Genomic DNA, 25,143 nt, shown 5'->3' with positions numbered 1-25,143 from the left:
TGATTAGTGGGGGGTAAAAATGATCCATTTTTGCATTAGTGAGAGGTATTAATAAATATACCGCATTAGCGGTCAGCAGAAAGGAATATTCCCTGTTTTAGTTGTCAGTTGTAGTAAAGATAGGAGGGGGCTGCTGATAGAATAAACACATGAATAAGTACAGGATTGAGCCGAGACTCTGCCAACAAACTGGTATAGGTTACATGCAGTGAGTTTGTGAAGCTGAGTATCACATACCATGCCCTTACATCTTTACATGTCCACATATCCTTAGAATAAAAACATGGCTCAATAAACCAAAAGTCCTGGAGGATGGTGGAGAAAGTAACTTCAACAGTAAGTGCTTGGGAGAAGCTGAAGACCTTCCAGGACCTGCTATCCTCATGTTATCCTTTTAGAACAGGTATCAGCAGCAGGCCACAGACAACATGACAGATGGCAGAGCACCCCTGGCTTAATAGGCAAGCTGGGTCAACAACAGGTGAACAGGAACAAGCCGTGGTCAGGAGACAAGCCAGGTCAGCAAAAGGTAACTGGGAACAGTTTCAGGTACACAGCTTTGCAGGGTGAAGAGCTGAAGACTTTATAACACTTTGCAGTTCAATTGCCAGTTTTGGGATTGGCTGTATATGTCAATAGGGATGCCATCTGTGCAGATTTCCTATGCACAGTTATATGCGTGTGGGTGAGGGCATTTGTGTGTGCATGGCTACACAATGAGCTTAAGTTTACAGTTGTATGCTGGGATATGTGCATGCAAAGAGCAATGTAATTAGACAATATGTTGGTGATGGTGATATGGTGATGGTAGCAGGACCTAGACAAGATATAGCACCAGTATACCGGGTCTCAAGGAACCTTTGGATTTTCTTCAAAATGCAGGACATGTACGAATAAAATACATAATAGAGAGCAGTCTTGTATGATCATGAGTTTGAAAAATTTTGGATTAATTGCTTTTGTACACTACTTGTGTAGCGTATTATATAGTAACACATTTGTTCCATGTCAGATACTTATTTTTCTTGTTTTATCAGTCAGTGGTCTAAAACACTGAGCAGTGCAGTACTTTGTAATATGAGTGTCCGGCTGTCCAAGAGTAGTGTATGTGCATTGTAGTCTCAAAGGAAGTGGGCTGGATGACGCTGGACATCATTCAACCTGGAAGAGGGCCAGCGCCATATTGGAATTTTTTTTCAGACGATAGTGCTGTTATTGAAGTAAGTATTTCAGCAGAAGCAGCATTTTTTAAACATGTTTTTTTTTTAAACTTCATTGGTTGTCACCTTTTCTTGAACTTTATTGTTTCAGGTTGTCTGCTTTTAATAAAGAATAACATTATCTTGTACTTTTAATTGGCAGCAACATTCCTATAGAACTTTTCTCAGGCAAAAATCCTCAAAATGAATTATGTGCTCCTCACCTCCAACATATTTTTTATTTAGAACTTCCAATTTTTTTTTCATATTTATGGTGCCTTCTCATTAAAGATCCAAGGATTTTTAAAATCTTACTTTCAGACCATTAAATAATTTACCATGTACCATGTGTCAATCACATTATCCGTACCGCATGGTGAAATGGCAGGTAGGTAAATGGGCACATCCCCTCCATCGGCCTGGCTGTCTAATCATAGGTATGTGTATTATCTAAAGTCTTTATCATTAAAGTCTTCCATTTTTTTTCATCTTCTTTACACAAGGAAAACAAACAAACAAAGAACAAACTATTTGGGATTGCAGGGCTCTCAGGGTGCTTGGAAGATTTATTTGTTGATAAACAGGCAGGTTGTAGTCCTTGCTGTAAGGCAGTCTTATTTGTTAGGTAAATTACCTAATTTGTCAGTTTTACTTTAAGCAAACCAAACCCAGGTCTTTGCATACTGCTTATAGTGCTACTGCAATTTGGAGACTCTGTAATTTAGCCCTGTATGGGCTTTCTTGACGGGGTAGATTGTAATACTAACACTTTACTTTTTTATACCCTATCAGATATTTATATATCACACTATATTGTGTAACTAGAGCTTAATGAATTAAAATTACCTATCAATCAACCCACATAATAAATTACTTTAATCTTAAACAACCCTGCTTATAACATACTTACAACACAGAAAGATAAACCACCGTTCCGGCTTAAAGCCCAAATTAAACCTATCTTCAAAACTTTTTCTGATTTATACTGATTAGTGCTAGGAAATGCCTTAAAACAGCTTCTCCTCTTGTGAAAATAATGCTTACAGTCAGCTGTAAATTATATTTATTGGGGATTAGGTTTCTTTCAATTCATTGGTCATTCCAAGTTCCAGTTTAAAAATAAACTTCCAGTTTATTTTAATAAAGGTATGCATAAAGGCTATCACATATTGGCAGATAATGTTGAAACAATGCTTCCATGTATGATGAAGTCACATGTATTTTGTATGATTATTTAATTATCTTATAGGAAACCTGAGAACTGCAAGATAGAATTACTGTAAACAATGCTGATGAGCAGAAATTCATTAGCATCCCCATGAGCCTGTCTTGGAGTGTGAGCCCCAAGCAACTGCCTATTTTGCCCTTTATCCTGTTTCTGGTTACAACTTTTACACTGCTGTGCTAAGGTAAAGAAGTAAGGATTCCTTTCCACTGCCCTATCTACATCCTCACACAAGCTTGTAATACAGATAAAGAGAAAAAGCATGTCCCACCAGATCCGTTACTTTGGAGAGTACATTGGACCTCACTCTGGTGCCTGATGATTTTAGAAACCAAGGAACAGAATCTCCATCCATCTCCATCTGTTCTGGTAACTTTGCAACCTTCCCAGTGCCCAAGCACAGAGTGGGATGGTGGAAAATAAATGAAGACGGATAAAAATTCTGTCATTTGGCATTACTCTAGCTATGTTACACAGCCACACTTCATGACTGCTTCAAACTGAACGTGTCTGTTATGAATAGTCTTAATTCCCTGCGCATGAAATGGGACTATTTCTATAATTACCAGAAAAGCTCAACTGCAGCAGGTATCCTAAACCTGTCTGATGAACTACAAGCATCATCAATCCCTGTTACTCGGATTAGTGCTGTCCATCCCCCCCCCCCTCCAAGTTTAGTTATTTGCTTTCATTTATTTTAGTTGTTTAGACCTAAAGTCACATCTAGGTGTTACCTAAGGCAGGCTTCATGCGTAAACACCTGCTGTAATGGTTAGTGGTATTGTCTAATATGCCTTTAGGCCTAATAGGCCATAGGTTCATGAATGTGTATTGATGTCCTAACTGGGATAAAGTTTGCTTTGCTGAAATTAATTAATAATTTGGCAGATTAAATACTATCATTTAAAAATATATTTTCTTAGTACACATACACATAACCCTGCAAGTTGATCTAGGTTCATGTGCACTATTGTGTGTACTACACATACATGTATGTATGGGCATGCTGCGCAAACGGCATCTACAAAGAAGGGCACAACCAATCCCAGAATTGTCATCAGAATCCTAGTCCAAGAGATGCAGCAAGGTATAGAGGTGCACAAAGTAAAATGAAGTCCAAACACAGAGCTTTTCTAGTGGTAATGCAAGCAAGTGATGCACATGTACTGTAAGTTCAGAGCTGCAGTAAGTACATAGAACATCTGTGAGAGCTTAGTCTGCAAAGGCAACTGCCCAATGGCTAGATGACAACTGGCTTTAGACCTTGCTGTTCCCTGTGAGATTGTCCTAATCTGGAGCTAAAAAGAAAATCCTGTGTTACATGGCACCAACCCCAATGTCCCTGAGGATCTTTTTTTGCGCATTGCTACATTTTTTTTTTGGGAGAAAATAGAGGATCATCACCTTTAAAGCTGACGCCCAAACTTTAAAGACCTGGTCAAGCTAAAGACATTTTAATTGATTCAAGTTTTGTATTGCTTTCTGTGTCTGTTTTTAGGAGATATATCTGTTAGCAGAAAAGGGAAACATTTTTTCAGTGGGAACATAAAATACATTGAAGAATATCCAAAGTCCCCTATTCATTTTAAATGGACTACCACTGCATCTTAACAAATTAAACATGACTCTTTTATGGGGTCTATTTATAAAGCAGTGAATCTGACATTCATGGAAACTTTCCTTGGTGGAGAATCTTCCAGGTTCATGTGTTTTAGTGGCAGTAATTGATTTTCTACCAAGCAATGTTTCAGCGAATGTTAGATTCACTGCTTTATAAATAGACCTCATGTAAGAGCACAGTATATACAGCGTGGGTGCATTGCCTGCTACTATAGCTGTATTTTGGTTTGCTGTTCTAATAGAATATCACTGCACCACACAAACTGCAAAGAATTAATTTGTGGTAATGCGTAATAAAATATTTCTTTTGTACTATCACAAGGCATAGGTCAGCACTTTCACATTAGGGCTTTTTTATTTTTTAGTTATAATTGTCATTCCCACAAACATTGTTTTCTGACTTTTAATATGTTAATGAGTTACTTTTTAAGTTACACTGGAGCATCCATATTGTAGCAAATTACATTCTCATCCTGCTAATTAACCACCTTCTGTTACAGTCTCTCTGGAGCAGTGTAACATTAACTCAATCCCAACTTCATGGCATGAAAAAGTTTCAATCCCTTAAAGTGGCATGAAAAAGTTTCATCATACACTGGAGAAACATAAAAGAAAGACCAGCTTTAATATACAGACTAACATTCACAATACCATAATGTATATTTCCCAAATGTACACTGATCTGGTTTTCTTGCCTAATATCTTCCAAAAGCTACATAGAGTATAGAATAACTTTACTAATATATTTGTTTTGTTGCTAAGTTTAAATATCATAGTTTTTTTTTCCCTTCTAAGGCTAAAACCCTATTACAGCAATTTAAAGCTTTAGAGCTCATTTCTACCTATGTGTTGCAGTTGTGTGGGTTTTTGTGAAGCGTATCAACACATCAGTGTCAGGGGCCCAGAGGTTAGCACTCTGGCGTTTGCAGCGCTGGGTCCTAAGTTTGAATCAGCCTGGATACTATCTGAATGGAGTTTGTATGTTACCCAAGTGTTTATATGGGGTTCCTCCAGGCACTCCAGTTTCCTCTTACATCCCAAAAAAACATAAGGTTAATATGACTGGCTTTCCCCCAAAATGACTTTAATTTGTGGTAATGACATATGAGTATGGTAGGGCCATTTAGGGCAGGTTCAGACCTGCTTTGGGACAGAGAGGGTCTCGGCAGCTGGCACCTTTCCAGATGCTCCAACACAAACACCATAGTGCTGGTTCTAAAAGAACCAACATCTATACATGTGATAGGTGCAGACAGAAATCAATACTAGTAGTGCTCACTCCTGATTCCTTCCTATGGTTCTGCAGTCAGGAGAAGTAGTGTTTTCCATGTTCCTGTTCTCTGCCTGGCCAGTTCCCAAGCTTGTGGGGGTAGTGTTAGGCTACGTACACACGTGTAATAATTATCGTCAGAAAACAAACGAATAACGACAGATCAACGGCCTATTTTGAACAATCGTATTGTGCAATTCTGTACATGCTGTAACAATACGATTGTTCAAATATAATCCACCAATAATGTACACCATTAGATACGATCGTTTGAACGATGCAGGAGGTGACGTGTACCGGAGAAAGTGTACCTGTGTTCATGATTATTGGATTATCCGACGTTAATCGTTCGTTCCCAACAATATTTATTGCACTTGTGCACCTAGCCGTATGATCTGAGGTTGGTCAGGTCTAGGTTCAGAAATGTTAAGTGTCCGAAAAGATAGTCAGCTAGCCACCGAAATATATACTGAATGACAAGATTTTTCTTCCCTGATGGCACATTTATATTTCAAGATGACAATGCCAGGAATAATCAGTCTCAAAATGTGAAAGAGTGGTTCAGGGAGCATGAAACATCATTTTCACACATGGATTGGCAACCACAGAGTCCAAACCTTAACTCCATCAACAATCTTTGGATGTGCTGGGGAAGACTAGACAGAGCAGTCTAACTTTCCCATCATCAGTACAAGACCTTGGTGAAAAATTAGGTCAACCCTGGACGGATATAAATGTTGTGACATTGCATTGCATATGTGTTCAAAAATCAAAGCTAAAGCCTACTATGTTACTTATTAATATTAGAAATGGTAAAGTTTAATTTTTTTTTGGCCAGTATATTTCTCTAGTGATTGAGACCGCCCCTGTTTTCATAGGTTGAGTAGCAAATATAATATAGTCTAGGTAGCTTTTAGAGCTCAAATATTTGTTATAAGGATACCAGCATGTTTTATTGGCCTGGAAAATCAATCACATACATTTTTGCTCCTACAAATAATAATGAAACAACAAACCAATATTTTTCCACTAAGACAGAAGTTCTCTGTGTGTTTTAAACTGTGACATGACTAGGTCACACATCCAGATTCTGATTTTGGTACTTGCTGTTCCAGTTCTGTGGTTGGTATTTAGGGAAAACCTTTGAAGATGCAATGTGATAAGATCATTAGGCGTAATACATACCATAATATAGGGGTTCATGAGATTTGTTCTTGAACTCATTGAATTAGGGGTGTATTTTTATTCACTGACTAATAATAATATTTGTACTTTGCTTTTTGTTTCTTGTGTGAAAAAAATGGTTTCTGATTCTTTGTAAAATTCCATCTCCCATACTTGTCTAACATAAGCAAAACCATTTGTGACTTTATAATCCTTTGAATTACATTTTGCCAAGGGTAAAACATCTGTGACATTGTGAAATATTAAGCTGCATCATTTACTTTAACATTTTAGGATGATAATTTAGAATGTTCAGAGTGAAACTGTGAGTGTATTGCAGTATGTCTTGTTTTCAGTATCTGGAAAGTAGGTGTGACATAAGATCTGTGTTTTAGTACAATGTTGCTGGACTTTAGAGGTTTTGGCTGGATGGCATCTATTCTTTAGAAATGTTCATTAAGGTGTGGAAACAAGAATATCACAATTTCCAAAATGTAACACACAATACATTTATTTCCACTTCATTTTATAGGTTGGAGTGGGAAGTATGAAGCTGCAGGGATTGGTTTCATTATTGTACTTACAACCCTATTTTAAAAACTTTACCCCAGATTTGAAAACAAACATCCAACAAAATAAAGAATTTGGTTTACAAGTTTCTGTCATGCTGAAATATTTGAACACTTTTAATTGATCAAGCAAGATGTGAAAAGAGGACAGTCAACCTAAATCCGCATACACACGCGCAGTTATAGAAGTTGGAAAGCATCTTTCACAATCCTTTCCAACGACTATGCACTGCACAATGCATGATCGAGTTCTGCTCTATGAAGAGGGGAGGGGGAGAGCGATGGAGACGCACCCTGCTGCGCATTCTGCCCCTTCCCTTGCATTAGGATACTTAGTAGTCCATCGTCCATGAATCCGCCAGGACGGTCGTTCGGACGATGGGCGCTGTACACATGCCAGATTCTCATCCGATATCGATGGAGCCAATTATCGAGCGAGAACCATTGGACGTGTGTACGTAGCTTTAGAGAAACACTTTTGCATAGGCAAAGGCTTGTCTTGTTACATTATAGCCCTGACATATGGTAGCCTTAGATTCTATATTTGTTTATTAGTATTCTGTAAGATGCTTTTAATGTCAACACACTGTAACAAAGAGATTAATTTTACTGATATGATACATGATCCACATTTAAAGTTTGACAATACTTAGACACACTTCTGATAGGGTATGTAACAAATTGTTTTGCTGATCCTGTTTGACAACATGATTTTCCTGCCTCCCTGGTTTGTGTTGTCCAGTGGCAGTGTTAAAAAGTTGGGCAGCATTACTGTTTCTCGACCTTTTTGGGGGAACTCTTTAAATAATTTTCAGGTCTTCAGGGAACACCTACTAGAATTATTATATTCACAGCTCACAGTAAATTAGTGTGGTGGCCAGTGGGAAGAATGTCTGTTACATTGCTGGCCATTGGGAAGAATATCACCATTACAGATAGCCAACGAGAATAATGGTGATAGGGGAAACTGATCTAAGAGCTCATGAATCAAGGAACATCTAGCAACCTCTAGAAAAATCCTGGTTAAGTTTTTTCAAGGCTGAGTTCCCTAAAATATATCCAAGGTCATAATTTTTTTTGTTGGAGTTGGAAACCTAAAAACCCTTGTGAGTCTCCTGCTATCTCTGTTCCATTAGGGAGATTTTCCTTCACTTCCTGGGCATAATATAAAATAGGAGTAAATCTAACCATAGTTAGCAGAATCCCCTCTCAGTTGTCACCGCACATAAACTTCTCTACAGGATATATTCCCTTTTCTAACAGTAAGTTCAAAGTTTTAGAGATTTTTCACCACTTTCATCCCAAGTAATAATGGCCACCTTGTTCAAATTTGGATTGACTTTCCCTAGCCCACACCAATATGAACCTGACAAGGTTCTAATTCTTGCCCACAGGTTTTGTATTTAAATATACTGTGAGATTAAGTGCTAGGGTGACAATTCAATTTAGATGTACGGTTGTAATTGAGGGGTTGTGCTCTGGTTAAAATGGTGTTAAAGAACAAATCTAACAATATTTTTTTTACACTGGTCTTTGAATAAAGGGTGAAAAGTCAAAACATTTTTCAGATTAAAATTCCTGACAATATCACTGCAGAAAAACATTTCTTGAGTTCCAACAAAACTGAGAAAACTCAGAATTGTTATAGTACCACTTGTATAGCCTCAGTAAGTGATGAGCCACACAGATTGGATTATTCTGCAATCATTAGCTATCATTTGCAACTGTACAAATTATTTGTTTGCTTCACTCCATGGAGAGCGTTTTTTTACAAAAGTGTACTGATTGATTGCCATAAGTAAATTTACTTGAGTGATTTACTAGAGTGATTTAGCAGAGTGATCACATGACTGAAAATGGGCAGCACAGCCTTAGGACATGAGTACATGCTTCAAGTCAATTGTATGGTGAACAACCACATATTTAGCTCATTCATTTCAGAAGGAAAATGTGATTAATCACATGTTACAGTAACTAAATGTTTTAGTGTTATTGGTTTTATGGGACACTAAATGGGTCTAAATAAAAAGCAGTAATTCTAACATTCACTTAAACATTTTCTGGTGAAGAATCCCTCAGGTCTATGTGTTTTTAGGGCAGTGATTGATTCTCCACCAGAGAATGTCTTGGTGAATGCCTTTATTAATACTCCCCAAATGACAGTATCTGCATTTCTCTTAGGAAACCTTATAATCATTATTGCACATGGCTATTACAAAAAAGGTTTACTTTGCTTATTTCTTGGTATTAAGGTCACAGATTTTGGTAGTAAAACTTTTGGTAGTTATAACTTTTATTAAGATATTAAAGGCCAAAAATAGCCAGCAGATAAATATAACAGCACAAATCTTTAAACTACACTATATCCCACACAATCTGTGACCCCTGACCTTTTGCTTTTTATATACATTTTCTGAAAAAAATTGTGTGTACATGTATATCTTATTATTAAACAGGATTTATATAGCACCAACATATTACGCAGTGCTGTACATTAAATAGGGGTTGCAAATGACAGACAGGTACAGATACTTACACAAGAGGAGGAGAGGAACCTGTCCAGAAGAGCTTACAATCTAGGAGGTGGGGGAAGTAACACACAATAGGAGGGGAGATATGTAGTGATGGGAAGTAGTGAGGGTTTTAGGAGACAGAAGAAGATGTGTAGGCAAGTTTGAAAAAGTGGGTTTTGACTGCTGTTTTAAATGAGCAGAAAGTAGGAGCAAGCCGAATAGGGCGGGGAAGACGATTCCAGAGAGTTGGGGCAGCTCTAGAGAAGTCTTGGAGCCGTGCGTGTTATGAGGTTATGAGTGAGGAAGTCATTAGTAGGTCATCAGAGGAGAGGAGAGAGCGGTGGGGGAGTATTTTCTATCAGGTCAGAAAGGTAGGTGGGACAATAACTGTGGAGGGATTTGAAAGCAAAGCACAGGAGCTTGAATTTGATTCTAAGGTAAAATGGAAACCAATAAAGAGAACTACAAAGAGATGCAGCAGAAGAGGAGCGGTGGGAAGGATGGATGAGTCTGGCTGCAGCATCCATAATAGATTGTAGAGGAGAGAGTCGGGTTAGTGGATTTTGGAGATGTTGTGTAGGTGAAAGTGACAGGACCTGGAAATGTTCTGAATATGGGGGGGTAAATGAGAGGGCAGAATTGAGGGTGATGCCAAGACAACCTGCTTTAGGGGAGGGCCGAATACCAGTTTTGTTAACAGTTAGGAATATGTCAGGGGGATTTGAAATTTGAAGGGGAGGGGGGGGGGGGGGGGGGGGTGATGGGTTTGATGGGTTCTGTTTTAGCCAGGTTGAGTTTCAGGAATCAGTCAGACATCCATGATGAGCATGAAACCTTATCCAGAAGTGTCATCAGCATACAGATGGTACTGTAAGCCAAAGGAGGATATGAGACTACGCAGAGAGGATGTGCAGAGAAAAGAGAACTGGTCCAAGGACCGACCCTTGGGGAACACCAACAGGGAGGAGAGTGGGAGAGGAGGAATTAGGACTATGCAACTTTGGAAGTCATTGCTGGTTTCACCATGGTCAGCTCTAGGAGGTGATTAGGCTTTGCTGCCGTGCATATGTACTGAATAGAGGAGAGAGCAGAAATAATAGTGACTTTTCACCTGCCTTGTTGCCTGTTCCTCGGATCACTCTTTTACCTTTGCCGAATTCTGTGCAGATCTGTGCACACCTCAACTTTATTAGGTGTTATGGTTCTGCTGGAAAAATGGCTGTACAAAAAGAATCCTTTTGCAAATTTTGATTTTTTTTAATGTTTTATTGGGAGGATATAAAAAAGATAAACAAAACATACAAGAAGAGATCAAAAATACATCATATAAAGATCTGACAGAGAATAGATGTTTACAATAAATGAGTTATAATAATGCAAAATACAAAACTAAAACAAAATCATTCTGGGCCAGGTATTGCTCTATTACTATTACCCCTAAGACAACTGGGGGATCATTAGCAATCAGTCTCATAATATAACAAGAAAAGAATGTAGTATCTGTGTCGGCGAATTGGATTGGACATCAATATACGAATCCTATATCTTAAAAAAAAAATGTAACCTTACCATCTTCATCTAGAGTGGCTTCAATCCACACCATGTGAAATACATGTAAAAGTTTCTCTTTAAAAAGTTCTTCTGTTGGTGGATCTGGAGCAAGTTTTTCTCCTAGATTGTAAGCTCTTCGGGGCAGGGTCCTCTCCTCCTTCTGTGTCATAGTCTGTCTGCAACCCCCTATTTAATGTACAGCGCTGCGTAATATGTTGGCGCTATATAAATCCTCTATAATAAAAATATATTTACCGTAATAATGACAAGGTGACTTATTATCTGTGTGCAGTGGATCTAACAATACACATTTAACAGACAAAGACACCATGATTAAAATGCTGGTAGAGTCATGCCCCAGGGTCTGGCTGTACTCTGCTGTCTGGCAGCTGTACCTTGATCACAAGACCAACTGAACAGAATAACACACCCTGTGGCAGGTAAGTGGTTCTGACATCTCTATTTTAGCAGGGTATTAGCTGTTCTATTGGAAACCAATCCAGAGAGAAGTGAGTAGGATCTCATGGCTGACCCCTTCCTAACATGCTGTTGTCTGCCTGTTCTGCTGATCCTCACCAAGTCTACAGATCTGACTTTACTTTTACATATATATTATTAAGGGATCATATGTATAGAAGACACACCAACAGTAAAATCCTATTTTTGTTCCATAAGATTCCAGTTCCATGCATGAAAAATTCCCAGTGCTAAAATAAAAAAAGACTCAGCAAGACAGCCAAGCACCCAGCAATGAATTGCTAGAAAAAGAAATCCCCTCCATATGCTTACTGTATAGGCTTGTGAGCATCAGCACACCCTGAACAACCACAAGAAGTGACTGCTAAGAGGTTGGATGAGATCTGCATCTGATAAAAGAAATGAGTGTTTTATAATACAACCATTCTATAATACACAGAGCTTTCATATATTATACACCATCCGGTTAGGGATCCATCTCCTCCATGAGCTGCATGAAATGATGGTGGGATACTGGCAGACACATGCAATCCATGCAGCGGCTCTTCATTAGATGTAAGCAGAGGGCTGGCTGTTTTGTCCCTGGTGGCCCCGGATCACATGGCGCCAGGTGAACCCAACCGGCTCCCTCCACCTCTGCTGTGCTGCCTTCCCTCTACCTGCGGACAGGAGGGGCCTCGGCGGCGCACAAGCCCGTCCAATCACGTTGCTAGAACAGTAACAAGGCGATCCAATAGGAGCTCAGCTCTGGCATGAGCCTGCGACTGGCATCCAATAGTAAGCTGGCCAGCGGTGACAGCCACCAATAGTATGACGGCGAAGGCGGAGAGGAGCTGCCACTTCCTAGGACGCTGCAGTGAGTGAGTGGGGGTTGATCAGGTCGCACCTGACAGGAGGAGTTCCCGGTGTACAGGAGCGGTGCCGGTCGGGTTGTCTGCCTAGCGCTGCCCGCATAGGAGCGCGGTACCAGTTGTGAGCCCGCTTCACTTTCAGCTAGGCACGACGGGCCCTGTGTGCCCTGCACTGAGCCATGTCCGGCCAGGAGAAACAGGTGCAGACAACAGGTGAGGAGAGGAGAGCGCCAGCAGAGGGCCCCGACCCTGGAGGAGCCAAGGCGTTAGGCCCAGGGGTGCCCATTCGAGGTATCCGCATGAAGTTCGCAGTGCTAAGTGGATTGCTGGAGGTCGGGGAAGTGAGCACCAGAGACCTGGTGGATACAGTGTTCAATCTGGTGAGTAAAGTGATGAGAGAGCTGGGAAGTCTTCCCTTACTGTGTGTACATCACTTCCAATACTACCTTCCCCTAATGCCCACCACAGCTCCGTCATGTTACATGCCCTGTGTGTACATCACTTCCAATACCACCTATCCCTAATGCCCACCAGAGCTCTGTCATGTTACATGCCCTGCCCTAGGGGTACCTGCCAGCCTCTCTACTAGGTTGGTGACTGCCCTGACTTGTTAGATGTGCCCCCCCCCCCCCCATTCCTGGGTATCTGCTTTTCTCTGGTCTGTCATTGCCAACTCAGTCTGGTAGGTGCCTGCTCTGACCCCTGGGTACCCACCAGACTCTCTGTTCTGTCAGCGCCCTGACCTGTAGGCATCTGTTCTATAAGTGCCAGCTTGCTATTCAGTCCTGCCAGTGCCCAGCATTGCCCTGCCAGTGCGCCCTTCTGTCAGTTCTTGTTCTCTCCAGGCAGATTCTGCTCTGACCTGTGGGTTCCTTCCAGCTTCTCTGCTCTGTCAGTGGCCACCCTTTCCTGTGGTATCAGTTCCGTTCTGTGGGTGCCAACAAGCTACACTGTGCTGACAGTGCTTATCCTTTTACCATCCTGTCCTGTGGGTGCATTCTTTGTCCTGTCAGGGGCCTTCTAGACCTATGAATGCCCACCAGTGCCCTGGCATGCCAATATATTTAATTGATGACTGCTTACTATTATATCCTGTTGGTGTACCCTCTGTCCTCTCAGGTGGCCACTCTGTCCTGTGGGTGCATGCTTTGTTCTGTCAGAGGCTTCCATGACTTGAGTGCCCACCAGTTACTTGGCATGTCAGTACCCACCCTATGAAGTGGATGACTTCTTGCCATTCTATCTCATGGGTGCACCCTCGGTCCTGTCAGTGGCCACCCTTTCCTGTGGGTGCATTCTTTGTCCTGACAGTGGCTCCTATAGCTATTGGGTGCCCACCAGTGACCTGGCATGTTGGTGGCTTTCCTATGTATTTACCAGCTGCTTGGCATTATGTTGTGTGGGTGCACCCTCTGCCCTGTCAGTAGCAGCCCTAGCCTGTTGATGGCAGATGCCTTGTCCTGTGGGTGCCAGCTGGCCACCCTGTCTTGTTGGCCTTTACTCTTTCCTTTTGGTTTCTGCAAGCCCCCTTGTTTAGGCTGGTGGGTGCTCGCTGTTTCTCTCTTCTTTAAGTGCCTGCACTGACCTTGTAAATGTTTTACCACAGTCAAAGGATGCAACTGGCATTCAAATAATTTGTTTTATCTTTTTACCCCATGAGTGGGTTTGACGTAGCATGCAGCACGTTACTAATTTATTGCTCCTTTCACATTTGGTACTGCTGTATAATGTATTCTAAGGCTCTCATTGAATGCATTGTTCTTGGTAATTTAATAGGTTGATTGGTAATATGTAGGATGCCGTCCTGGTGCTCCTAGAGATGAAGTAACAATTTCTATATCGGGCACATGTTTTCATATGGCAGAAGCTGGGCCAGAAAACACCGTAAGGTGCTCCCACGGTCAGATCTAGTTGGTGTGTCATAAAGGGTGCAACTTTTTTTTTACTTCCAGGAAGATGAGCTGTGTTCACTTTGCATTCTAAATACTTTGTAAATATTTCAGGTCTCTAAAATGAATCCATAAACAATTCTATTTATAATGTGCATTTTATAATATGATGAAGAAAAGTGGGGGCTGGCAGTGTGACCGTGTCAATGAAATGAATGATCTGGTATATTTCATTTTGCAATTTGATGGTGACACAGCTAGAAATAGGCCATAATGTACACTTGGGAGGCATCAGGTGGAAGACTTACAAAGTGTTCATCTCGCAGTGAGTTATTTGCCTCAGGCTTTCCTAGTACGGCAGGTGTATGGATTCATTTCACAGCAGGTGCTTCATAGGTAGATCAGCTCCAGAAAACAAATATTTCATGCTTTGGTTTGACTGTTTTATAGCAATATTTATCTACACTGGGTTACCCTATGGCTGCTAGAAAAAAATATTTCTCTCCTTTATAATCTGTTGTGGTGTCAGACATCTGTAGGCCTGATTGATGTATTTTCTACCATGTCACCCTGTCCAGGAAGTGCACATTTATGTATCATGTGTGGGCCGGTGATCTTCATTGTTAACACCTCCAATACTCTTGGGGAAGTGACTTGATACATATATTTTGCTGTTCATGTTCCTACATGAACAGAAATATCATTTCAGGTATTGACTGTACTATTTCTTGGCTCCTTGTTAAGCTTGCAGCATTTACATCATGTAAAACTGCTTTAGTAGATATTAGTTTATTATTTTACAGGATATTGCTACTGTAGGCCAGTGTTAGGGCAGAAGGCTGATCCTTCTGTTATTGTAGGAGTCATTTACTTGTCTGAGGAAAGTAGAAGGAATGTAAAACAAGAGTTTTGTTACTACATACACTTTATTAATTTCTAGCAGTTAAACAGAAGTGCATTAAGATATAAGACCCCCTTAAACTATTCCACCCTTTCAAGGTGAAACACATTACAACTAGCAAAAAAAATCATACCTGCAACCAGGTCACACATATCCTTTACCTGTGATGTTGCATACTGCTCAAGTATCAGGTATTCCCATGAAGAATGTGAATGACTGGTGATTGAATGACTATGAGATCCCCCTAATCGCCTTTGAGTTACAGACCTGGAATAAGTATGTAGCTGAGGATGTCTGGCTTTGTTGTTCACAAAACAGCCAAGCAACTAGGATTGTTAGAATGAGGTTCCTAAAAATACCTGTGTTATAAGGTGGATCACAGCACCCCTTGTGTACTGTTATAGTGCAGTATATGGAAGATTTGAGCATGTTCACGGTGTCCATCATCATGTTTCTACCAAAAGACTCTTTCTTCAGCATGTTACCTCAACCAGAACCCCCCCCCCCCGCAAATCATTGGTGTCAATGGTTTACCTTGCCTCAACGCTTAGCATGGCGTATGCTTCTGTCTTTTTCCCAGAAGTATTGCCTGTCTGTCGGTCAGGACTGCACACAATAGGGCCTCCTCTGTATTGAAGCACCCGCCACTTAGTCTGGTCAGTTGGCCACCCAGCTTTCTGTGGCTACAGCACCCTGCCCCCCAAGCGGTGGTACCTGGCACAGAGCTCTGCCAGCTTCACTTTACCTGGTATACCTCTGCCTGTACATGTCCTACACTTTGGGAATCTGCCTTAATTGTAAAACTAACCTATATGCAACAACTTGGCCTGAAGTTTCTGGAAAATTACATTCTATATGGTAAGTTATTATCACATGGACAGGAGAAGTTTTCATTATTGTCTACATTGAAGGAACGTTTAGTTCTCATTAGTAAAACACTACTTAATTAAAAACTTTCAACAATTTCCTTTTCAAACATCTGACGTCTTTTGTGATATTGTCATACATTTTTTCTCATACACTTCTCTAGTGCTTCTCAGTAGAAAAGAACAAGCAGGTTTCAGTATATCAATACAGGAATAAATAGGTGTGTGATACCTGGTTACAATGTTGTGTATTAGAAGGTAGACACAAAAGTGCTTGTTTGCCATTAGGTAAGTGTTCCAGGAAAATGAATGATGTTACTGTAGATGAGGCCTTAAGCTACAAAGGCATTTTTTTTGTTTAAATTCAGTCATGTTTTTATTTTTACCCATGATAGAAATGAATCGGTAAAGATTGAGGACTAGGTCATTGAACAAATGGTTCATTATTGTGTATAAACTGCACTAAGTATGGTACACAAGGTCTTTTTATTAATTCATCCTAATCTGAGTAATTATTGGGAACATAGTGTCCTAAAATAAGGAAGAACCATCAAAAGCTTTTGCTTTACTTATAAATTGCACTTTACAACATCCTTTTTGTGTAATATCCTACAGCAAAAGCCACAGTAATTGGTGGTAACCGCTTCATCTGCTGCTAAGCTCTGTGGAAAATGGCTGTGGCTGCTGTCAAATCCATGCCATTCAATTCTGAATTGTGTGTCTTGGACTTTGTACCTCAGTAGTTAGTAGGAGCTTTCATGATTCTGCTTCCTTTGTAGATCTGTACAACTCTGCTTCTACAGTGCTATCATCCAGGAAATGGACACAATTCAGTCTAAAGCAGCGTGGATTGCCACTCCTGGTTTTATAGTAAGCTTCAGACGTTTGCTAGCGTTGCTCTTATGTTTGTAGTACGTTTTTTCTTCCAGCGGAGAAAGAAGAAACATGCAGGCAGAAGCCTTGCATCCAAAAATTGTGCAGCAACATTAACACATTCACAAAATGCTTCCTAACCTTTCTATTCAGTTGAATAGGAGCATTTGAGGGCATTGTGGCCAAGAGCTGCTGTAATTAGCCTAAGTATTACAAATTTGGTGTAACTACCCTCTGTGTGTGCAAGAGGGTAAAATGTCTGCATTGTAAATGTATATGTGAAGAGATGGGAAAAAATGGATACGGTGGCGAGATGTTAAAACCTGTTTATTAAAAGTGGAAAGACCAGTCCAACATTTTTAATTGTAACAATTTAATTACCTCTCTTGCAAGAGCAAAAGAAATAAAATCATGTATTTAATTGTTCCTGTGACAGTTAAATAGACACTTTGCCATTTTCTTTGAAATATATCCTCTCTTTTTCCTATTGGATCTACAAGATAAGAGGTAAAGGGAAATCTCTTCAATGGGAAACATATTTGGCCATCTATCGGAAGTGCCAACTCCTGGTGATCCTGTAATGTAGGTACTTCTGCAGACACTGTTTCTTCTGCCCAGGATGTTGTACTCCGGCGTTGTGACCCTGGTGTATTAGTCAAAACAGAGTTACGCCGGTTTCCCAAAAAATTATGATCCGTACGACCTCCCACTAACATATTGTCGACGAAAACTTATTGTTGACAAAAACACATAGTCGCCCACTAACACATTGTCGACAAAACCAACAATTCTTTGCAGGGAAGGAAAGGTTCTAAGAGAAAATGTACTCATTTAAACTGTTAAAAACTATCAAATGGTATAAATATAATATTTAATTCAGTGTACAATACAAATACAAAGGATCTCACAATATACAAGACATCTTTTGTGGTCATATGGAACATAAATACTCTTTGTTACTGTACGCTTTTCATGTTCACTTTTTCAGGAGTCAGAAGTAACAAAAAACAAATAATACATTGTTTGGATGGAGACCCAGGCAGCAGGCTGACAGAATAGAGGTCGGGTGTTGGTATAGTGAAAGGTCAGGCAGATGCTTTGTGCAAAGAGATACACAGCAAGAGAAAAAACGGGGAATACCCCCTGAAATCAGGGAAGGTATATGTACCTTGGAACGCCCGCAATATGTTAAATGTGAAAAATATTACCTTCATAGGTAGGAAAATTGTATCTAATCCTTGTCCAAATCACGCTTATTTTTAGAAAACACATGGTTGCCATCCTTTCACAAATTCTCGGTGAAATTTACACATGACCATGCAATACATGTCTGAAAAGAGGCTGCAGGAAATCAACGACGTTATCACAAAGTGTTAATCCAAAACCATTGTGTCTGATATTAAGGCCAGGTGGGACTCATTTGGTTAAGACCAGTGGATAGCATGTGTATAAAGATGTGCTTGGGCTGTTTATAGTCAGGATTATTAAATATTATTATTCAGGATTTATATAGCTCAACATATTGCGCAGAGCTGTACATTAAATAGGGGTTGCAAATGATAAATACAGACCGTGACACAGGAGGAGAGGACCCTGTCCCGAAGAGCTTACAATCTAGGAGTTGGGGGAAGTCACACAAAATAGGAGGGGAGATGATTTGCTATCCCATCTGATATCATAATGACTTAATGCAGATAATTGCCAAGTGAAAATCTAATTTTTTCTAAAAGTGTGGTAATATTTTTCTCACATGTCAAAATTACCAGTAAAACCAAGTGCCTCCATTATCCACCTGTGTGACCCTACACATTGAAATCCACGTATACTGTTAGGTTGGTATCATGTTAAACATATAGTTTGACAATGTCTGTTTTATTTATGTGTGTGTAAAACCAAACCATTGTCATTCATTATTGTAGAATGTTTGTCAACTTGCATGAAAAGTCTTACGGTGTATAATCAACCATTGACATGAGGTGATTTATGCCTGGCATCACGCCTGTTATCATTGTGTGTTCAGTAGTGGCAGATTTCTAGCTTGTAATTTTCAGGAGTTATTGACACCTGTATTCTTTTATATTCACTATTTTCCATGAAACGCTCTTTCACTCATCCATTTTTTTTTTCCTTTTAAATCTTTGTGTTGAACTTTGGTTGTTTTTTTTTTTTTTTGGTTATAGCAGTGCCAGCGAAGTGTATTTTTTTAGATTTACAATCTCCAGTTGCCAAAAAGCCAATATCTCCCAGACTAGAACAGAGTGAGCATTTAATTGTGCAAGTACAGAATAGTTTGAATAGCTCTCCAAGTTTGAAACATCTACTTTTATCAGTGTAGCTGGGTGACCCAGCAAACCTGGAATGGATTTCTTCAAATCCTTTGCTATTTGCTAGCAAATGTTTTGAATTCTAGACCAGATTCATTCCAGGTTTGCTGGATCATCCTGGTTCACTGATGAAAGTGCATCCTCTCCAGCCTTGTAGAGCTTTAATAAATTGGGCCCTGTGTGTATGAAAACTGGAAAAATTTAGAGTGACCTATAAGCTAATTACAATAGGCTCTATTAAAAAAAAAAAAAAAAAAAAAAAAAAAAAAACAGGGAATCTGACATTCCTCACAGGAATCTTCCAGATCCATGTGTTTCAATGGCAGTAATTGTTTTCCCCCAGGGAAAATCCCCTGTTTTATAAATCAAGCCTAGTGAGTCTATTTAGAAAATTCAAAAAATGGAAATGTGGAGGTGCAGTAAAACTGAAAAGTAATTGATATCAGACTCAAAAATGTGTATGTTTAAGTTCTGGTTCTATTTCGCCCCTTGTTCTTTAAATAATGTTTGTTTCTTATTTTAATCTACTTTTGTATTTGAAAGAATCAGTTGTCTGGTACATTGATACTTATTTAGACACTATTTTGCTGAACAGGATGAGCTCAACAATGTTGGCATGTACACATATGTCTTCCATTATAGTTGTCCAACTTGTTTTTCTAGTTGTGTAATTAGATATAGGAAAGTGAGTAGAGCAGCCCGCACCTTTCATATGACATGACATGTGTATACCTAAAATCTTTTCCCCAGGATTGGATAAAATATGGAAATATTAGAAAACTCATTAAGTTTGTATTGTTCACTTTTCCCACATTCGAAGGAATTCATTACCTCGAGTTCCTTACTGTGCGTCACAATTAGAAAATCAACTTTTAAGCTTTTTTTTCCTCTCTCAATTTAGCTGCATTTATCATACATTAATTTATTACTAGTTGATCTGTTAACCCATCTTTTTAAAGTGATATCTCAAGTTCTTGCCCTAGGTGAGCAGAAAAACCAAATGACAGAAACATAGCTTACTGCTTAAGTAACCAAGACACATTAGAGCCAGGGGCTTGAATCAGCCCTTCAAGCATTATCTGTAATTGTAAAAGCACTTTTGGGTCAACTTAAGCTTCAGTTTGGAAGCACACACTGTGCTTTACCACAAATCTGTTTTATCATGCATCAATGTTTGTTGCTTTAAGACAACCTAATAATTTTGAGTGGACTTGCATTACACAAAAATAATCACACATTTCAGCACCACAAGCATACAGGACATAACCTACACACAGTCCCATTTGATTCAGAAAAATTCAGACAAAAACGGTGTTCAACACAGAAATTTCTTTGAGCTGGGTGGGAAGGAATTGTAGGCGGTGGCAGCCCCTGTATTGTGACCCAACTCTTTAGTAACCACCCAAAAACACCTTGTGCCGGGTGGTGCGCCCAGCTCAAAAGGGCTGGGGAGAACACTAAAAAATTTGTAACATTGAAGGCTTTATTCTTGCAGCATAGCTCGTGAGAGAGAGGCTTCCCCATTAGCAACAGGAAACTCATGCATACATACAGCCCAACGACCATCCTGGCGGATCCATGGACGACAAACAATCCTAATGCAAGGGAAGGGGGAGAGAACGTGGCAGGGTGCCGCTCCGTCTTTCTCCCCCTCCCCTCTCTATAGTGCAGAACGGTGCTGTATGTACAACACTCGTTCATGCATTGTGCAGTCGTTGGAAAGGATCGTGAAAGATCCTTTCCAACGTTAATTACTGCACATGTGTAAATAGCCTAACTGTACTTGTCATTGATTGTCCTCATAAAAAGATCTTGGGAAAACTCAGGATACCATTTTTTGGGGGAGGATACCACAGTACTGTACAGGAATGTGTTATTATTTTTATCACACAATATTTATATAGCATTGACATGTTATGCAGCGCTGTACAAAGTCCATAGTCATTTCTCTAGCTGTGCCTCAAAGGGGCTCACAATCTAATGCCCCTACCATGTGTATTTAGTACATTCTAAGATCAATTTTCAGGGGAAGCCAAACTTAACTGCATGTTTCTGCATTGTGGAAGGAAACCGGAGTACCTGGAAGAAACCTATGCAAACTCCATGCAGATAGTGTCCTGGCCGAGATTTAAACCTGGGACCTGGCGCTGCAAAGGCCAGAGTGCTAACCACTGAGCCACTGTGTTCTTGTGGGATTTATAATATTCACATTTACTTGAATCCCACAAGAAAACCCAGTGACATCACCTCACCTAGGCCATCTCCATGGAAGTAATTAGTCATTGTTTTTTTTTTTTTTCTTGTTTACTTTAGTTAGTTTTCCGCCAGCAGGGTGTGAGGGGATGCCATGTTTCTAATTACATTAGTAATGTAATTTGGAAAGAATAGAGACCGTATATGTCTACTTGTTGTCCTAAAAACCTATCAGGTTGACCCTTATTTTTCTTTTTGGTCAAATATCTAGGCCTGATGTCTCTTCCTGGAAACAAAGGATCATTTACATCACCCTGCAAGAAGTGTGTGCTTTCTGTCTGCACAGCTTGGTTTAAGGTTACATTGGTTTCATTAAGCTGTGCTATTTCTCCTGCACAGAGACCTGTTTTATTAATTCATGATACATTCAGAAGCAAATTACCCTCTATTTTGTTGTAAATACAATATGCAAAAAATCCAAACAAAGATGTTGTACAAGTTGTTTTTAAAAAAAAAAAAAAAAATATATTACTGCAAATTGCACACAATTTTTTCTCACTTGAGGGTCCTCTCTGGACCCCTGGAGCTTAGAATTCTTTGTAATTCAATTCAAAACTTCCCGGCCTCTTTTACTATCTGCTATTCGTACATCACCGTGTCATGCAGCCCTGGACAATATATAGCCCTTTCTTGTAGCTTTCCAGTCAATATGAGGGACGTGATGACCATTTGTTAGCCAGCCAGTAAGGTAGGCCAATAACAATGATTGATGTGTCCATCAGCTTGCAGACATGGCTTTCCACTGTGTGTGTGTGTGTGTGTGTGTTGGCACAAAAAAAAAAACAAAATCGCTGATGTACTGTACTTAAGTCAGGATGAAAATGAATTTACAAACCTATGCTGTAATGACAGGGCGCAAGGTGGCTAGCTAGAATGATTATATCTATAGATGGGTTTTAAAAGAGAACACTTCTTTAATTGTGAATATAAATATTGCATGAGGCGTAACGTTCATAATATTAGTAGCAAAAAATGAAATAGAGGAGGAAATGAGTAATTATAAGAGAGCTAGGCACAGAATTATCAGTTTTACACCTCTGTGGTATAAGCATAGCTAGTTTCTCAAATCTCTTTATTACACATATGTAGGTATTTCTCTGCAGGGAAGATAATACTTCCTAGTATAAACTCTACAGAGATTAAGTCGCCTAGGAGTTTGTTACCACTAAAAGACCATAGGTTGTATTTTTGTTCATAAAGCTCTGAATTCCTAAGGGACTTTACATGTGACTTGTTATTTACCAGGTTACCCCCACTGCAGCTGCTGCAGCACTTGTGCACATGGTGCATATCTTCACTAAATGTGCACATTGCACAATCCCACCATCCTGTACCAGTCAATAAGGCATTTGTTAGCTCAATGCACTCAATGACTAAAGCACACAAAAATGTAAAATCAATGGCCTGTATGATCCTTGTTGGCAAGCATTTCTTCTTCATGGTTTTATAGTATTGCTAGACATGACCGGGCTGTGTATTCCATGAAAGAAAAAATATTACATACTTTGTGGAAATGTGATAAATGTATTTGTATAAACATGTATTTGGCAAACTCTACCTGACCTCAGGCAGGTTTGGCTAATCATTGTATATTACAAATTCACAGTCTTCAAAGGAAGTCAATGGATGCACAGATGTTTGTCCAGCCCAAACATTTTTATTTACTTGCATACAGTGAAGAAGGGTTAGAACCCCTGTCAAGTTGTTTGCATTGTACAGGGCTCCGGTAGAGAGATTTCCACTCTTTGCTGTCATGATAACTGTTTCTCCAGACTCGGGAGAAACTCTACAACAAGGACATAGAAATAGAAATCTGGCAGGAGTCCTAGCCATTCTCTATTCTATTGAAATAAAACCATTTTTACTGTTGTGGATATTCCTGTCTGTTGCTGAACAAATCTCTCTAATGGTCACCCAGATAGCAGGAAAAAACAGGATTCATATTTCTCCCCACTGTATCCAGGAAATAAAACTTCACTTTGTTTCAAAAAACATTCACTGTTCTTCAAGGCTGAATTCGGGATTTACATTAGTTGTTTCATACTCGTAGACCATCTTCTCCTGTTATGAAAGAGTATATATAGTCCCATTCCCTGGCACATGCCACCTTCCAGACCTGAAGCATTAGAAGCTGCAGCAGGTATCTTGAGCCCAGCTTATTTCCTGTCTTATCAACATCACTAAGCTCTTTCCCACTGATTTGCTGTCCATGTCAGCCCACTTTCAGCTATCTCTTTTCCTGATTCCTAATTCTATTCTCGGGCTAATGTGTTTGTGATATCCATGATAGGCAGCTGCATAAAGAAATATATACTCCTGCAGATTAAAACTTGTATCCTATAAATCATATTCTATATTCCTTTGTTGCACAGTAATCTCTTTTGGTGTAATGGTTAGTGATATCTAATATGCTTATGGATTTACATTTAAACAGTGATGTTTTACCTTGGATTACTGTAGCCATGCTGAAAGTACATGATAGTTTTGTGGCTTTTTTTTCAAATAGTCTGTTTTTTTTCTTGTATATATGGGGCCCTTGTCTTACCTTTTATTGTTGTTAAACAGGATATACATAGCGCCAACATATTACACAGCACTGTACAATAAATATGCATTGATCTTTTGAGCGTCCCTAATAGTGGTAATGTCTAGCCACCTCATGTATCATTTCTCAGGTGTGCTTGTACGTTCTTGTGATGTGTGTTCTTAGTTTCTAACAATTCCTATACAAAGAATTGAATTCCTATGGTCTCTGACCATATCTTGTTGCATGTCTGCAGTCTCTGATAGCTGTTCATAGCATTAAACTCAAAACCTATTGAGTCCTTGGTGCCTTTTTTTTTTTGGGGAATTTACAGAAAAATGAAGGGTGGGGGTGGGTGATATATATTTAAACAAACAGTGCTGGAAAACGGACAACACATCAAGACAACATACAATGAAGAACAATATATGGCAACGAGCAACAAAGTAAAACGAAGAGAATAATGTTACCAAACATAAATAACTGTTTTGGGACAACAACCTTTGTTATTGGTTCCCCACAATAGTCATTTGACAAAAGATTAACAACGATAACTCAACAACAAAATTGACAATAAAAGGGCATAACACTCCCAGAGCTATTAGTCTTGTGCAATTCTGTTTGGAAGTTGCGTAGTTGTAGTTGAGTATCAAAGTGTAGCAAAGTCCCTCCCGTGTATTAAGGCCAGTGAGCAGAGGAAGCATTAAATGAGAGAAAAAAAGGGTAGGGGCAAAGGGGTTGCCATGCCCCAGGAGTGTTATGGTAGACGTTCTAACCAGGTACCTGAGGGTGAATCATGTGAGGGAGAAAAAGCAAGGGGTGGCTGAGTTAAGAAAACCGGGACCTGTTCTAAGGAGGTCATCATGTGTCTGCGATTTTACTCTTCCCGTTAAGTCTCTATGTAATTGTACTTTTAATATGTCATGGCTGGCCCAGGTAGCGAACATAATCTGCCGAAGTGAAAAACTGAGACCAGTAATACCAAATGTTAAAAAACGTTCTGCTCATTTCCCTTAAAGAAGGTCAGGTCTTCCATGTAATGTATTTCATTGACCCTTCGCAACCACAATTGAA

General features: G+C 39.6%; 1 protein-coding gene across 2 annotated transcripts in view; it reads left to right on the top strand.

Annotated features, from left to right (window-relative positions):
* Positions 1–12,420: 12,420 nt before the first annotated feature.
* Positions 12,421–25,143, top strand: part of LRBA (LPS responsive beige-like anchor protein) — a 347,246-nt gene continuing 334,523 nt past the window's right edge. For both annotated transcript variants that reach the window (XM_072405905.1, XM_072405904.1), the window contains exon 1: positions 12,421–12,819. In XM_072405905.1, the coding sequence (XP_072262006.1) occupies positions 12,619–12,819 (201 nt within the window). In that variant the 5' untranslated portion in view covers positions 12,421–12,618. The remainder of the gene's footprint in view (positions 12,820–25,143) is intronic.

The sequence above is a fragment of the Pyxicephalus adspersus genome, chromosome 3 (assembly GCF_032062135.1).
Source record: "Pyxicephalus adspersus chromosome 3, UCB_Pads_2.0, whole genome shotgun sequence".
In the NCBI taxonomy this organism is placed as follows: Eukaryota; Metazoa; Chordata; class Amphibia; order Anura; family Pyxicephalidae; genus Pyxicephalus; species Pyxicephalus adspersus.
This window is presented reverse-complemented; position numbering and strand designations above follow the sequence as displayed.